Below are 17,537 nucleotides of genomic sequence, written 5' to 3'. Positions count from 1 at the left end.
CACCAACATTCCTTTCATTGCGTACAAAAGAGGTGCATCACCGAACACGAATTTATTTTGAATTAGTCACCAAAGCGGTCTGTGATATTACTTATTTAATCAATGAAACAAGACTGCTTGAGGGTGGGATCACAACGTGAATGTGACCCTAGTGCAGCTCTGTCCTTACACGAGGGCTGGCTGCCACTTTTGGCAGAGGCACGGGCTTTACCCACATCAGCACACACCTGCATGCCCTCACAACAGCAGCATGCACTCACAACTACAGCCACACACAACAGCATCGACTCACGACTACAGCCACACACAACTACAGCACTCACAACTACAGCACACACAACTACAGCACTCACAACTACAGCACACACAACGGCTCCCCCGGAGTAGCGACCGTGGCACATGGCGTGGATGACACTCGATGTGACTTTGTTGGAAATCATTTAGATGCTGGTGACATCACCCCCAGTATCGGGTTCACTCATCCCCCTATATCCACAGGAGGGCGGAGAGTGACACATATTCCTATAATGACATAATGAATCGCAATGGACGTGTGTTTTCCCCGGAATGATGTATATATACATGCCTGCTTTACCCTTGATGCACATGTCACACTGTTTCATACCGCATCTGAAGATGCATTGACTTCTGGATTTCCGACCGAATACATTGTAAGGTCGCTCTTATTGCACACAAATTGCTTGCCACAAATGAACCACAATACCTTGCTGATCTCGTCCAAGGAGCGTATGCTCCTTGACAAACTCCGGTCATCCTCGCAACGGTTTTTGGCAAAAACATTGGACAAAGACGGTCACTGCATTGCACACTTTCAGGTGCGCTTCTGCGGCCGTCTGGAACGCTCTTCCTCTCGATATTAGGAAGCCACTGGAGCTATGCACTTTTAAATCTAGATTGCAATTTGGATGCTGTATATCCACATTGATGTATATCCAAATGACGTTGCATTACATGAACCATCTGAAGACATGTTTTACATTCATATCAGCTTGCCGTTCATTACTCTGATAATTTAAAACCATTAATGTACCAATTAATGACCCTTCACATACAATCTAATAGCTCCTGCTCTCATAGTCTTAGGCTGGGCTTTTATGTTTGGCGTTGTAAAAAAACACATTTTTGGCATTTCTGCGCAAATTTCAAAATCCTGTTGCGAGTTGACGCTTTTCGCGTCGCCGCATTTTAAAGTCAAAGGAAATGAGCGAATTCACGAACAAGAAGGAGCAAAGGAAGATAAAGGCCGGCGCTTGGGTTCATCGCATCGTCGCTGTCCATGCTCTAGGGTGGTGCTGGTACAGGGGGAGACGTACTGTCAGGCAGCGTGCTCTGCTGCACGCTGGCTCCAAACGGGCCGTGGATGTCAGCGCCGTGGGACTGCACTGCGAAGACGTAGCGCGTGTACGGCTTGAGGCCGCTCAGCAGCAGCTCTTCCGAAGTGCTGCGGGGAGAAGGGGTGCAACAGTGACAAACAATTAAACCCAGACGCATGGTCTGCCAAAAAAGTGGTTGCCAAGCTTCCTGCACATGCCGACCAATGTCCACCATCAAAAACATTTTCACGTATCACCAGGCACCGATGACGTATTTTCTTTTGAAATTAAAACTACTTTAAAATGCTGTAATATTCTAATAAAAATCCACGAAACATTGAACGTTTGAAACTTGATATGAAGCTTTCGTGACTGCAGGAATTACTCTTTGGTTATTTTGGTAAAGTCACGTAGAAATAAAATAAAATAAATTAAATAATAGAATACGACGTTTCGATTGCAACACAAGCAACCGTCATCAGGTAGAACAAAATTTGTGTGTCTCTGTGTTGTCTCTCTCTGCTTGTGAGTCTGTCTGTATGTCTCCGTGTCTGTGTTTTGTCTCACTCTCAAATTTAGTTCTACCTGATGACGGTTGCTTGTGTTGCAATCGAAGCGTCGTGTTCTATTATTTAATTTATTCTATTTCTGCGTGACTTTACCGAAAGAGCCAAAGAGTAATTTGAACGTTTTGTTTATCGACTAATCTAAATAGTTGTTCAAAGGGTAATACAAACAAATCTGGAGTTGTTTTTTTTCCAAACAAATCTCATCTGCTACGGTTCCCGCAGCAGTGATCTCCAGACCACAGCAGCGGTAACCACCGCTGCAGCGCAACGCCATTACGAGAGGACATTTAAAACTGTTGACTTGCAGCTGGAGATGGCAGATTATAATGGTGTGTCATGGAAAGACACAACAGTTTGGAGACAGATTATATAGTTTACATATATACAGGTGATATAGTTCATGCGCAACTTTATATTCAAGACTCAACTTTATATTATGAGGTATTGGACAAAATACTTGTATACATATAGACAATTAACATATATTCACTGTGTAGTAGTCCTTTGAGAAATAAACTATATTAGCCGTCATCTACTTGACTGATATAAAACAATGTTGATTATATGGTGGTGGTGTTGTGTTATTGGCTTTTAGTTGTACACTACTAAATACAGAGTTATGTTTAAGTTTCATTTAAATGTGCATGGTTATTTACAATCACATTAAATAATTCATGGAGTGTGGGCAAAGCTGTGTTTGCTTTAAGTTTTTTGCTCTTTCAACATTTTCATAAATTTGGATTCTTCCCCCATTCATGAAAATCATGGGTCCCATTCAGTGAATAAAAATTAAAAATAAAACAGTGCTCTCATTTACCTAGAAATGCCTCACTGATTCTAAAGACTATTTTTTGCATTGCTCCACGTGTGCAGTGGATAACCCTCTTAGAAACATTCCCTCCTCCTTTGTCTGCCATCGTGCCCTGCTCAAGCACACTCACATTTTAACAGTCTATAATACAGTGTCTCTAACCTTGCCCTTGTTCTCCGTCCCACGTGTTCCTCTTTCAATTCAGCTTTTTTGTTCCTCTCTACGATATTTTCTGAACATTGATATGCTACTGGGATCGTCATCATGACGATCAATGGAAATGAACTCGACAAATTGATCGAATCATTTAAATGAAGAAGGCTAAAAAGTGGGGCTCGAGTTAACTATGAGAAAAACTAAAGTCACGTACAACAATGAGTTCACTCAACAATTGTAAATATATGTTCTATAGACGCAACTTTTTGACACGTCAGAGTGCGTACAGATGTGGGATTTATTGAAGGCGGTAATCTCCACGTTCCTCGAGCAATTGGGATGCGCACAACATCTGGCTTTCTGCCGCAAGGGAGGCACTGACATATTTTTTAAAGAATTTCAGGAAGAGCGCTATAAGGGTACAATCGGTGTAAAACTGGTGAAAATGAATAATAATAGAAAATTGAATGGGCTTTTCAACATAAAAACACAGCTGGATATTATGCACGGAAAATTATTTTCCTGATTGTAAAATGGATTTTGTCTGTGAAGATGATTCACTTTTCAGCATCATTTTATGAGTGACATGCCCAAGGCTGAAATGAACGAGCATTAGGTTTTACTGAAATGGCATTTGCTTCTAAGGTGGCTGCAGAATGGTTGTCACACCTCAGCGGTGCGCTCATATTTCTAGTGGGTCGGGAAAGCACAGCGGTGGAACAAGAGCACCATTTGTGGGGTGCAGAGGAGCCCACAATACACCCTCTCTTGTATAGGGAATCCTGTGTGTAAAGTCTCCGGTTGGCGAGACAGCTGTAGAGAAGATGGAGCAGTGTTGGGAGGCATTTAAACAATTATCCTCTTCCTGCCTTTACCATTAGAAACACCTGCATTTACACTAGAAACAGCACTGCTACACCCCTGCCAAACAGAGATCACACCGACTGGCAGTGTTTGTAGAAACACTACATAAACTCTACCAGATGGAAGAGAGGCTTCTGAGAGATATGCAAGTTAATGGTAATGGGTTAATGAGCCAAAACCATGGCACGCACACGAAAACAATCATAATAAACCCATCGCACCCGGGTTTAAAAGTCATTCCTAACCAAGGGAGGATGATGAACCCTAAAATCAATATTATGGATATCTCCAGTGCAGGCACCAGGGGATACGGTCACATCGGGCGTGCCAAGACGCTGGCTGCCAGATTACTGCCAAACGCACTACACAACAAGATTTATTGATGCGCGGTGCTGCACGCCATTCACAGATATGGTCCCCAGGAAAACATGACACATCATCTGTGCTGGAGCAATATCTCCAGGTAACATGGAAAAATAAGTCCAATACATATACGCATGTTGCTACACCTGCCTCTCGCACTGGAGCAGATTGCTTTGAAAAAATACAATTTATCTCAGTGACAAAGACGAGCAGCAAGTATATTTGGCACTCAATAACGGGTGGAAAATGCACAGACTGAATGCTGTATATGATGGGATTTTGGCTTGTGGAAAGAACCATTAATAAGCAATGATAGTCAATGATAATTGCATTATGTTGCAAACGCGAGTATTTTTTATTGTGTATATTTTTGCATATTTTATTAGTCTAGGGTCAGCTAAGCAAAATGATTTTGGACTTTATTAAATTCTACATGATCTCTGCAGCAATAGCAATTCTTCATACTGGACTATTTTTATTTTGTAAAAAATAAAACAGTTGGCAGAAACATGAAAAAATTGTTTCATTCTCAGCAACATAAAAAAAAAATCCTATTCACTTAATCAAAATGTTCACATACTGTATTTTTATCATGATGTATACAGGGATTTCAGATGCACTGAGAGGGAAAAATGAAGAATTCTGATAAGGATGGACAGATGAGCAGTACATTAATCATAACATATACACGGGACATTTAAACATACATTCAAACATGCAATTTTAAATTGTATGCTTAATTCAGTTTTAAGCTGATGCACAAATCCACCACACAGCCCCAGTATTCGCACATGAAAACTGAAATAAAATCGTATTAAATTCAGTCTAATATATTTGGAGTGGTGGCGTGATGGTTAATGCATTGCATGATGAACCGAGCCCCCTGAGTTTGATTCCCAACTATCAAGGGCTAGTGGTGTATTAACAATTCCTGGGCTCCTCAACCCGTTCACCAAAACGCACTGAACAGTGAAGTGATATATCGTGGAATATCTCGGAGACCTGACACGTGTTTTTATTTTATGAATGTGTGTCCTACGGTAGTGTAGCGGTTAGCAAGTTGTGCTACGAAGCCGGCGACCCGAGTACTCTCACTCATGGTCTTTAGGTCGACTCAGCCTTAAATGAGTACCTGGCGGGTTGTATAAACATCGCCATGAGGGAAACAAAGGCGGTCGGGCATGGTGCTGGCCACCCACTCCCTCGTGTGCTTTGCTGACCTTCATAGGTGCTCGCTAACAGCACTTGCCCAGAAAGTCTGTTAAGGATATACGGAAGATCTCTGCCTTTGTCAGTACTTGGATAAGTCATTGTATGTGTAGTGACTGACTCATAGACACTAAGAGTAGGAGGCACTCTGTTTATTAACACGGCCTGACTGTTAACACTTCATGACTCATCACTAAATGAACTACGGTTCCCAGTCAGGACAGCTGGCAGACTGCCTGACTGGCGACGCCGAGATGGTGAAGACGGAGACGATGGCGAAGACTCCAGCAGGACGACGGGGATCCCACTCCACACGACAGCCTCGAGGTCCCCTACAGGGGCCCCTCTTATACCGTCAGCATGGCCTGGCTCCGCCCCCGACCACGCCCCCTTTCTGGAACCTACTAACGGGTTCTTGATGTGCTGCTTCCGCAACCTTTCCCCTAGATCCCTCTCTAATATATCACCTGGCCTGCTGTCAGTCAGGGTCTCTGTAAGCTGCAGATCCCCTTCCCCGCCAGCAGCCAGTGCTATGCTGCTACGTGACTGATTCTATGTCACTACATCACCTCCCCTCTCGTAAAAAAAATAATTCAGTCGTCCCGGCTAACATCACTCACCCTCGTAGCAGGGAGCTTCAAAGAACAATATAAAACTGACAGGGATAATTAACAATTTCCGGCGAGAACCCACAATAATGAACCCGTAGTCCAGGGATTGAACAATGTCCGACGACCGCCAGCGTGCCGCACTCCGCGAGTGTCAGGAAGGACCCCAGATCAACTGGTAGCCACAGACCGGCTCGCGTCTGCAGCCACCCACCAGAAGGCGTCGTAACTAATTTGGTCAATAATGAACAAGGGGCGGGTTATCGAAACCTAACACTTTTGGAGCAGGTCCTCATCGCTGGGCCCCCAGGTGAGACAAGGATTGACTTCCTGGGGACATCCAGGATGATGTGTAAAAGGCCTAACGGGTGTGGCCCCTCCCGAGAAAAAGAAAAACAAGAAGAATGTGATGGTCGTTCCGTCACCCCCGGTCCATCTTTCCAAAGCGCTGCCGGTGGGTCTGCGGGCATCAGGTGCTGGAATCCTGCGGGCCCGAGGAAGTGGAAATCATCGGGGGCGAAGAATACGAAGGCGAGGAAAACGATCCAGGGCCAGCACGGCATCCTTTGGCGATGTGGCCCAACTGGCCACACTTAAAACAAGTGATCGGAGACCTCCATGCTGGAAGGGGGGTCCTGCCTTACCGTTCCCGCTCCGGACGAACGATGCGCAGGCTCGCTCCGGCTCCTGCAGCTCCAGCTCGTCCTCGTCTTCTGGGAATCCTGCACAGCTCGGCCACTGTGGGCCACCGCTGCAAACTGACATGGGCCTGGATGCAGCAGGCCACCTTCAGTGATGATATGTCGTTCTCTTCCATGGCAGGATGAAAGACACCCAGCTCCTGGGCCAGCGACAGCAGTCTCTCCAGCGCCAGAGATTCCAGTGCGGTCTGCTCCATCCGCAGATATGCTGCATGGTTGAAGGCCAGTAACGCACTGCAGAAGGCAAGAGGCGTCTCGGTCTTCCCCCGCCTTAGCAGCACGAATCTTCGACGCACGTTGGCGATCTGGGCGCATGCCTGAGGCAGCGTTGCTCGTTCCGCTGCGGGGATGGCCTCAAATGCCGCCAAGGAGTCGTTGTCCAGCGCCGTGGGCAGAGCTCGCAGAGCTTCATCGTCAGACCACCGAGCCAGGGTGCAAGCTGCGTTGAAATGGCGCTGGAAAGCCGTCCAGTCACCCCCCGCAGCCACAAACTCCTTGATAAAAGGCAGCTGTTTTTGTAGAGAAGGCACCTCCGCCAGAGCCGCCAATGGCGACTCAAATTTGACGGGAAGCGTTTCCCGCCTGGGCGGCAAAATGGCGGGCGATTGCAGTGCCCCGTTCACGATGGGCAAAATGGCGGCCGCCCACGCGAGCGAGAGCTTCGCCGTTTCCCGCGCTGGCACGGCAGCAACGGTCGAGCTGCCTGCCCGCTGCTCCCATGCTGCAACATCTCCGGCAGGCTTTGCAGATCTGAGTTAGACCACCAGCTCCGATGCGACGGAGAGCAAGCCCGCGAGACATCTTGTGAGCTCGCGCCACCCCTCTCCGATCACCGGCAGCAAGGGGTCGACGTCCCTCCCTTGTTACTCGACTGGGATCTCCACCTCGGGACGTGTCACCGGAGTCTCCGATTCCGGGGCTGTCGGGGAGATCACATCCCCATCGTCCTCATCACCTGAGGACACTATCGGCGGATTCTTCCTCTTGGCTGACTTTGACGTAACGAAAATATGTATTTTCTTGAATTTCTTTAACACTTCTGACGCCAAATGTAGTGACTGACTTGGAGACACTAAGAGTAGGAGGCACTCTGTTTATTAGCACGGCCTGACTGTTAACACTTTATAACTCGTCACTAAATGAACTACGGTTCCCAGTCAGGACAGCTGGTAGATTGCCTGACTAGTGACAACGAGATGGTGAAGATGGAAATGACGGCAAAGACTCCAGCAGCACGACAAGATTCCACTCTACACGACAACCTCGAGGTCCCCTACAGCGGCCTGGCTCCGCCCCCATCCACGCCCACTTTCTGGAACCTACGTCCGGGTTCTTGATGTGCCCCTTCCGTGACCTTTCCCCTAGATCCCTCTCTGGTCTATCACGTGACCTGTTGTTAGTCAGGGCTGCAGATCCCCTTCCCCACCAGCAGCCAGCGCTATGCTGATACGTGACTGATTCTATGTCACTACATATGTTAAAACTAAAGAATTTCCACAAATAACGGTTCTCCAGATTTACATTTTCTCTCATTTTTTTCGGTACAAATTCATCACCTGATTTTACAGTACAGTATTGATTCTGTGCAGTTGTCAAGACTCACATGTTAGTGGTGTTTGAAAATAAAATATAGGTAGTAAAGTTATATACATTTGTAGTGGAGTAACGCGCTTGGAGTTTTGCAAACAGTGTGCATGTACGTGTGAGCCGCGGACAGTGAAGTCACATCAGGGTGAACAGGTGCTGCGAGAGAAAGCCACGCAAGAGAGACGACCAATTAAGATGCATAGCCGTGATTGGTTGGCTGCAAATGCAGGCACGGAGTAGGCACCTCAGAGTCTGCAGATTGAGGCGATAGCAGCAGCGGACGCCACGTGCGGGAGGCACGGGAGGATGCCAGCTTAATTAGGGCGTTTAATGAGGAGGAGGATAAATACGGAACGGGTGAGGCAGGGAGTTGAGTTAGTTGGAGTGAAGACAAGAGGGGAGAGAAGTCCGGGGCCCGCTCGCTACACCTCGCCCTCTCCAGTGGTGATGGCTGATCCCCCACTGGAGGCAAGGGCGAGGTTGGAGAAGTGAGGGCAGACAAGCTACCAGTAGAGAGGCTGGCGGAATCCTAAGTGTGAGTGCGCTAAAACTAGCAGTAGTGAGGCAAGCAAAGTATATAGCGGAAGGCTAGGAGTAGAGAAGCTAGCAGAGTGTATAGCGGGAGGCTAGCAGTGGAGAAGCTAGCAGAGTGTATAGCGAGAGGTTAGCAGTAGAGAAGCTAGCAGAGTGTACGGTAACAGGCTAGTAGCGGAGAGGCTAGTAGAGTATACGGTGGGAAGCTACCAGAGGGTGTAGTGTTAGGCCAGCAGCGGAGAAAGCGAAGCGAGCGGAGCGTGGCAGGCAGGCTAGCAGTGGAGAGGATAGGATAGTGAGAGAGAGAGAGCAGGCTAGCAGTGGACAGGCTGAGAGAGATGGGGAGCGGAGCGAAGCAGGCGAGCAGCGCAAGCGGGAGAGTTGCGCGGAGTCGCGTGGTGTTGAACGCGAAGAGTTCTGTTCAATAAAAAGTGACACAGGAGAAAAATAAGTTGTCCGCGTGAAATAAAAACACTGTACATTTACCAAATATGATGTGAAATTTTCTTTTTAATATATAACAAAAGTCTAGTTTTGACAAATTACAACTTGAAAATGTTTTAAACATTATATTGAATAATAACTCGCATCCTAAAAGAAGCAGCTTAAAATGTGCAATCAACCTTTTTCACACCATGTGGTTCCAATAGCTCCCAAGTACCTCCGATGAGCACGGTTGGCTATGTACGGTGCGAAAGAAGTTAAATATAAATATTAACGATCTTGTATTGATAACGGATACTGAGAACAACATGGTGTCATGGTTAGCACATTGGACTTGCAATCCAGAGGTCGCTGGTTCTCTTTCCTGGCGTGGCAGCTCATATGATGGGAACGTTTCCTAAACGCCCTGCATCTGTCCTCCTAGCATTGTGAATGAGCTCATCACAGTTAATTGATTGTCCGGTTTTAGGTCGTAGGGTAAAGTGGGGGTAACTCCTACCTTGCCCAAAGTGTATAGCCAGCATGGAAGAGTAGGCTAAAATACACTCTCAATGGGTTCACAAGAGCCCCTTCTAGTGGATACCCTTCCTCCTGAAGTGGCGTGAGCAAGAAATTGCAGGGCTGCACCTTTATCTTTCACTGTTACCGATAGAGGTAAATATTAAGGATACAAATGCACCACCTATCTGTTTATAATTGAACTGATATCGCGAGTTGGTAAACTAATATAACATAAGGAAACCGCAAATGTAAAACGTAAGTGATATAAGAAGGCATACATTTCGTGGCTAGCAAATGAAAAAAAATTGCCAAATTTGGAAATTACCCACAAATTACTCAATTTAGATAGAACATAGAAATCATTGCTCCCTACGGTTCTTGGTTCAAAAGCGTTTAATGTAGCTGCTCCAAGGTTTTGGATCCAACTAACTGGCAGTCTTCTCCGGGGAACACCACTCTGCCATGGCTGTACTCTTTTAAACAGACATGATTGAGGTCGAAACAATTCAAATGCGAATTACGTTATTGTTTTGTAAGCTCATTGGGTTTGATTTACTTTATATTTTTTTCATATTTTATATCTTGTTCATTAACTCTTGCTGCCATGTCTGTTTTGCTGGCGGAGTCACCCTTGAAAAAGAGCCGCAGAGCACAATGGATTATTTACTCAGATAATAAACTTCTGATTCTGAAAAGGTACTCACTGGGGGTCCCCTTTAAAATGTTTGAGACGAGATTTGATATAAAGTGCTCTGAGACACCCTGACATATAGGGTGCTAATTATCAAAATTAATCATAATCTATCTGACAATAATAAGTAGTTTTTTGCTTGAAAGGTTATGTATTTCATTCGTGCAAATGAAACTAAAGGCATTTGCGAAAACAGGGCATCTTCAAAAATGTATGACTATAATCAAAGATTTTATATGTTCAACTAGTGACCGTGATTTAACTCATTGGCTGTCTAGGAAATTAATACATTCATTGTTCTCTGAACATTAGAAAGATTCCTATAATTAACAGCTATGCTGGGACATCGATTATTTTATACACTATATTTCTGAATAATTCGTACATGTTTTATTTTACTAAATATGCCTATGACCAAATTATCAATAATGCACTAGATCTCATCAGATCTTAAGTCTAAAGATCTTGTAAGCTAAGGAGGGTTAAGCATGGTGAATACGAATGCAAGCTATTGTAGGTTTCGGCTATGAGATGACCAAAGGATGGCCGTCAAGCAAATAATCGCATTCATCTGTGCAGAGCTTAGAGTCTTATCTGCTTGTGTACGTTTTATTTTATTTCAGGTATTCTAATTTTCATCCAGATAACATACTAATTCATGGAATTAGTCTAATATCCAAAAATACAGGACTCATCATTTTACAAAAAATACACTATTTGGTATTAATCTATAGACGTTGCTAGGCACCATGTGAACTAAACTTACACGCGATGTAAAACATCTAAAAAAAAGTAATAACAAATATCATGCATTTAATTATTATTAAAATGAATGATATTTGTTTTTTTCCAAAAAGTAAGAGATACATTTCTCTGTTTCCATCAACCTCTGAATCATGTCCAGATCAATTTAGTTTGCTATTCTTCTCTGCACCTCTGATAAGCATGGTTAGCTACGTACGGTGCAAAAGAAGTTCAACAGACATCCGAATAGGGCCGTACATGCATGCACGAAAGCAAGTCAGAATAGGGAATTCTCACCACGTGATATAGAGGACGTATGAGGCATTAAACACTTCGCTGGGGCTGCAACGGACGGTGTAGTTGACGATCTTGGCGGCGGAGAAGAGGGGCTTCCTCCAGCGCAGCCACATGGCGGTCGAGCCGTTGGGGGTGGCCGTGATGTGAGTGGGAGGTAGCGGCACGTTGGGCTGTACGGATGGATCTGCAGAACAAGTGGAGTCCACGTGTCTTTGCTACCATAGCATCACTCACGTGCCAATTGAAATATATATAGGGGGTCAATACATTCATACAAAATTGATGCTGCTACTGAGTGCAAACTGCAGTGGTAGTGCCCACCTCACACATTAATAAGGTTTCACTGAACGTTGCCTGGGCTGTGGGCTGTAATTCACAGCTGTTACAGTATTTTTATGTGTGTGTGTGAAGTGGGGGGGGGGGGTTATTTTGTATCTCCCTTGCCAACGCAGTAGTGCTACCTTAATCATACCGAGCCAATTGGATCCTGACCCCAAGCAAACAGCTTGTGACATCCGTTGGCTTCAGCCATCGACAGCCACATTAAAAATTGCAAACTCAGTGGATCTGAAGGCATAGATGTAATTCGCCATCAAAATACATTGGTTTTAAGGCAATGTATTATTATGTTTATTTAAATGCTTCCACACAAAAAATAACAATGATTTCCACATAAAAAAAATAGCATAAATTTTTAATTGTTACATTTAAACCCCTTTGACCATGTAACTCGCCTGAAATATATGGGCAGATGTGGTCAACTAATGAGTAAAAGTAATTTAATTGATTATCTGTAAGAAAACAACCCTGTAATTACAATGTAAGAGATACAAGGATGAGCTAAAATTGCAACACGTGTTATATTATGCTAAAATAGAGGGTAACAATACTCAGCTTTGTGAATTGTAAAACCTGACAGCATGAAAACACAAACTCCGGTCATCCTCACAGCAGTGGCTTTTCATTAACCATCGAACAAAGATGGTTACTGCATTGCACGCTTTCAGATGCGCTTCTGCGGCAATCTGGAATGCTCCTCATTCTGATATTAGGAAGCCACTGGAGCAATGCACTTTTAAATCTAAACTGAAAACTAATTTCTTTAGAACTGTTTTTTGTGCTTAATTTGTCGTCCTTCCCCCCCGCACCTACGATTAGCACGGTTGGCTATGTATGGTGCGAAAGAAGTTCAAACAAAAAACACATACAACAATGTTTGCAGTGGGTGTAATCATGGCAGTGAACATTCTCACTGGGGATGGGGCATGTGGGTGGGGGCATGGGGGCCCCTTCCACAACACTCTGCCAACCACCTGGCTTAGAGCTGTTTAATTACATACGATGATGACGATGATGGCAGATGACGTTAATTGAAGTCGATGATGGGACTAATGGTAAAGATGACGAATGGTGAGAAGAAACGTGATGGTGACTTCGATGTTAAGTTAGTAATAATGGTGATAATGTTGATGATGTTGACAATCATGGCGACGAGGATTTTGGTATTGACGGCAACATGAATTATAAATGCATGATTATGATTCTTGATGAGGGCAGTGATGACGGGCGAAGAGGGAGACGCCCCAATAACTTATTTAGATCCCCTCTTAAATCCTTAAATTCCGAACAACGGAAGCTCAAGCCGCTGCTCCTGCATTTTTATCATCGAATGTCCAAAATGAGTATGCACGTACACTATGGCCATTGACAGCTAATCGCAGTGCGATTAATGTAAAGCTCAACTCGCATAATCCATTTTAAATGAATCATGGAGAAATCCTCACGTTATCCGTTTGTTTACAACCTCTCATTCACAACTGTAGCCGATGGCCAATGTATATTGATGTCCAGTACACGCCAATTTTGTAGAAAGGCTTAGCTGCACTGCAGCAATAAATATCTTCGCTTTAAATTGGGTTTTTTTCCGTCTGTTTCTATACATTGCATGGAAAATACAGAGATGATTGCCCATGAGTAATGAACTTCTTTCGCACCGTACATAGCAAAACGTGCAAACCGGAGTTGCGGGGGAAGGACAACAGACAAAACACAAAAAGCAGTTCTAAAGAAATTAGTTTCCAATCGAGATTTCAAAGTACATAGCTCCAGTGGCTTCCTAATATTGGAAGGAAGAGCAGTCCTGACGACCGCATAAAGTACACGGGTGTAATATAATAAATTACTGTCTCTCCATTACTGGTTGAAGACCTATACATGCCGTTTCATTTATGAAGGTTGCTTGCCCGTACTTTACTGGGCTTGTCAGTGTGGGTTGGTGAAGGGGGTGGTGGAGGCGGTGAGCCCACTGATGTTAGCCAGTACTCGGGTTGCCAGGTGACTTTGCCGAAAGATCCAAGAATATGAATCCCTGCAGTCACGAAAGCTTTAAATCACCATTCAATTCTTGCATATGGCAATATGTTCAGTAGCTAAATGTCGAGGTCTGATATCCATGGGAAGGCTTCAGGAGAGAGTCTGTGCAGTTTTGTTATTCCGCCGTTGAAGGAGCGCAGACTGCGTGGCTCATAGTTTTGGTTGAATGGCCACAGTCGCACTACTGTGGCTTATCTTTCATTTGTCCATTCACGAGGAGATGCGAGCATCCGCCTGTTGATGTTCAGACGCGGTTGATGGTTACACCGGCGCCTTCATGGAATCTCACAGCCAGGAGGTGCGATGTTTGGTTCTCGAATGAGGTGTTTATTCTAACCACTGAGCCACCCAGATACATACATATGTGGCACATTAGGAATGGACCACGCTTTTAATTATGTCCTCGTGCAGCAAGGGAGTAAAGTGTGGTTTTGTGAAAGTCCTTACGTTCTGTGCAGTACATCGATGCATGTGTGTACACCAGCATACGATAACGGAGTTGGGCCTGTGGAGAGCTGGCAGGGTTATTGATTCACTGCACTTGTACACCAGTCACGTGGTTAATGGCGATTCGGTTGAAGATTGCTGTGTGTGACACACGTGCTGTTGCATTTTACATATTTACCACAATAAATGTGTTTGCCCTCGATTTGAAGTACCTGCCCACATCCTTCATTTCAAGTGTGCAACATATACCTGTATATAAATAAAAATATGGGTAGCAATTGACCACCCATTCACTATCTGCCTTGCAAAGCAGATCTGTTTACTTTATTATCAACCAACCATTTGTTCTTATTGAATGACTTAATAAAATTATTTAGTTTTTGCTATATCTACATATTAAACAAATCCATCTTGCATTGTACGAAAAAAATTTGGTAGGATGGACTTCATACAATTGACACTGCAAAACATGTGTTGGTTATAGCCCTCGCTATAGTCATTCATAGTGATTTTGTTAGTATCGAGAAAACTCTTCTCAAATAAGCAGCACTCTGCCAATGGACTCAAAGCGGCGAGGAATTACGTGCACGATATATGTGGGGTGGTTGCTCCACCATTGCAGGTAAAATATTAATTCAGCTGCCCAATCAATCTACATTTAGTTTTTTTATTGGACAAAGCCAAGATTCTAAATCCTTAACTGCGAACCATTTCTCCCTTATTGGATGTGATCTAGTGACAGGTGATGTGCGTTTTTGCTCAATGTTTTCAGTTTTAGCCGAACGACTTGAAAATCCACAAGCTTGTCAATTTACAGGCATTCTTACACGGCTCAAGGACTTGCATCTGCATCTTTGCCAGTTGATAATGAGAGAATTTCCTCACCTATGATGAGCTTTCTATATTCTTACATATACATATTTTATTAAGCAGAGAAAAACGAAATGCCCAGAGTCCATCATGAGTAATTTATCCCAGCATCACTATTTAATTATCCTGTTATTTCATTGTTATGCCATGATTATTGAATATGCACGACCTTACCAATGCGTAATCGACAAAACATGATGTCAAACCTCACCAAGCACTGTTGCAAAGCATTCTGGGCAATCCAGTACAGACACCTCATTCGAGACCCAAACATCACACCTCCCGGCGTTGACATTCCTCGAAGACACTGGTGGAACCATCAACCGCATCAGAACATCAACAGGCCAATGTGCACATCTCCTTCATTAATGGTGAAATAGAAGACACAAGCCACAGTTAAACCTGTGGCCATAAAACCCAAACTATGGACCACATATTTAACCACTGTAGTCTGTGCTCCTTCAATAGAGGAATAGCAAAACTACATAAACTGTCTCCATAAGCTCTCTCGTTAGACCTCAACATTGGCATGTATGTCCTGAACATATTGTCATACACAAGGATATAATATATTGTATTCTAAGAAGATAATTGTCTTGCAGACTTATATGAACCAAAGTAATCGTAGTAAATACGCAAACTTTAGACCAGCTTTGCCCATCGTGAGCTCATCAGCAGTCAGGTACACTAAAATAAATACTGATGATTTACCAAATGTCATTGGTAAGGGCTATCTCGACACGCTGTAGGTCATTATCACAATTCCACCACAGCACTCAGTAAGGTTTTCTACAATATTGTTTTTATAAAATACAATACTGTTTACAATAATGTTTTGCATGCCCATGAATTGACCTTAGGTCACTCACTAGGTTTGTAGCCAGCGTGCTAACCACTGTGGCACGTAAAGCTATGTTACAGCTAAACAAACATTTGCAGAACACCTCCAAATACGATGTGCCCTTCTAACTTGAATGATTGAGTACATGTGCAAGGATTTAACAATTTGCAGAGCTCATGTGTCAGTGGCCTGGACTTGACGCATGGCCAAGAAACTACTCTGCCTCCTCAATGCTTATATTCATACGGCATGTTGGGTACTCACTTCAGGCAGAATAGCGTTAGCAATCATCCTAGCCAGGCTTCAGCTACCACACCACCCCAAACACAAACGGAAATGCATTCGCCCAAAGACAAAGATCCCCCGTATAGCCTGCAACAGATTTTTGGGGTAAGTGATGTTAGCAGGCACCTATGAAGGCAGGCACAGCACACGAGGGTGTGGGTGGTCAACATCTTCCGAGTGGCGATGTTTACACACCGCACCAGGTACTCAATTGAGGCTGAGTCGACCTAGGGGAGGCCCATGACCGGTTCGGATACTCGTCAATGGCGTTGGCCGTAAGTGGGAATCAAACTCGGGTCGCCGAGTTCACAGCGCAGCGCGCTAACCACTGCACTACCGCCCTCCACATGTGTGCAAAATGCATCCGCGCACACGCGCACACACAGAAACGTGTGACGGTACCTACCAACGCTTGGGTTCCGTGCTGTCCTCCCCTTCCACACCGCGGCGTAGCCATCGCTGTGCTTGTTGTATGCCACCAGCTTCACCTCGTACAGAGTGTCGTGCTCTGCACAGCACGCATCACAACGGGTTGTCGCCCATCTGCTTTTGCAGGCTTCACATGTATGCACAGGTTTATCTCCAACTTACACGAGTCGTGAAGTTACAATCGGCTACTCCATTCTTTCAGTATGAGTGTTCACAGCATGTGGTATATTATTCCGTGCATACATGTGTTGTGTAGAATACCATATGTGTATGTTCTCAAATGCTTAATGTAACATGATTCAAGCGTAACTACTGTCGGGCTGGAGTGATGGAATCAGCTCATGTCCAGGTTCCAGACGGATTGTTTTATTGCCGGATTGTGAGGGATGGTGATGGGGAGGACTTCGTCCAGCAAGCGGATGGGTTATGACTTATCATCATCAGCCATGGTCAATCCACTGCTGGATAAGAATCTCTAACGCCATGCCATCAAAATAATCCCCACTAATCCCTCTCACCCCTGAAAAATCTAAAAAAACTAAAACTTCACAGTTTTTATTTTCGCCGGTAAGGCCCACTGAGCTATATCATTCTTTTTCAGAAGCGACCTGGCCACAAATGATAGCTCAACGAAGTGGCTTATAACGTGAAAATTTATAGCAGCCAAATACTCTAAACGCGTGTTTCTAAATGTGGAGGGGATAAACCGGAAGACCCAGAGAAAAATCCACACGACCACGGAGAGAACGTGCAAACTCCAAATATACAGACATCAGGGTTGGTATCGATGCACACAACCTCCTCCATACCAGGCGAGGTAGGTAACATCTCGCCACCACGGCACCCCTGCAGTGGTCATCTTCTCGGGCATGTTCTCTC

General features: G+C 44.6%; 1 protein-coding gene across 1 annotated transcript in view; it reads right to left on the bottom strand.

Moving 5' to 3' along the window:
- Positions 1-17,537, bottom strand: part of LOC144953806 (immunoglobulin superfamily DCC subclass member 4-like) — a 336,924-nt gene that overhangs the window by 49,392 nt on the left and 269,995 nt on the right. Inside the window, exons 13-15 of the mRNA XM_078884448.1 lie at positions 16,636-16,737; positions 11,414-11,597; positions 1,335-1,462 (exon numbers count right to left, since the gene is read on the bottom strand). Of these exons, the coding sequence (XP_078740574.1) occupies positions 1,335-1,462; positions 11,414-11,597; positions 16,636-16,737 (414 nt within the window). The remainder of the gene's footprint in view (positions 1-1,334; positions 1,463-11,413; positions 11,598-16,635; positions 16,738-17,537) is intronic.

Source organism: Lampetra fluviatilis, chromosome 3 (genome assembly GCF_964198595.1).
Source record: "Lampetra fluviatilis chromosome 3, kcLamFluv1.1, whole genome shotgun sequence".
Lineage (NCBI taxonomy): Eukaryota > Metazoa > Chordata > Hyperoartia > Petromyzontiformes > Petromyzontidae > Lampetra > Lampetra fluviatilis.
Note: the sequence above shows the minus strand (reverse complement) of the source record. Positions and strands in the feature narration are given on the sequence as shown.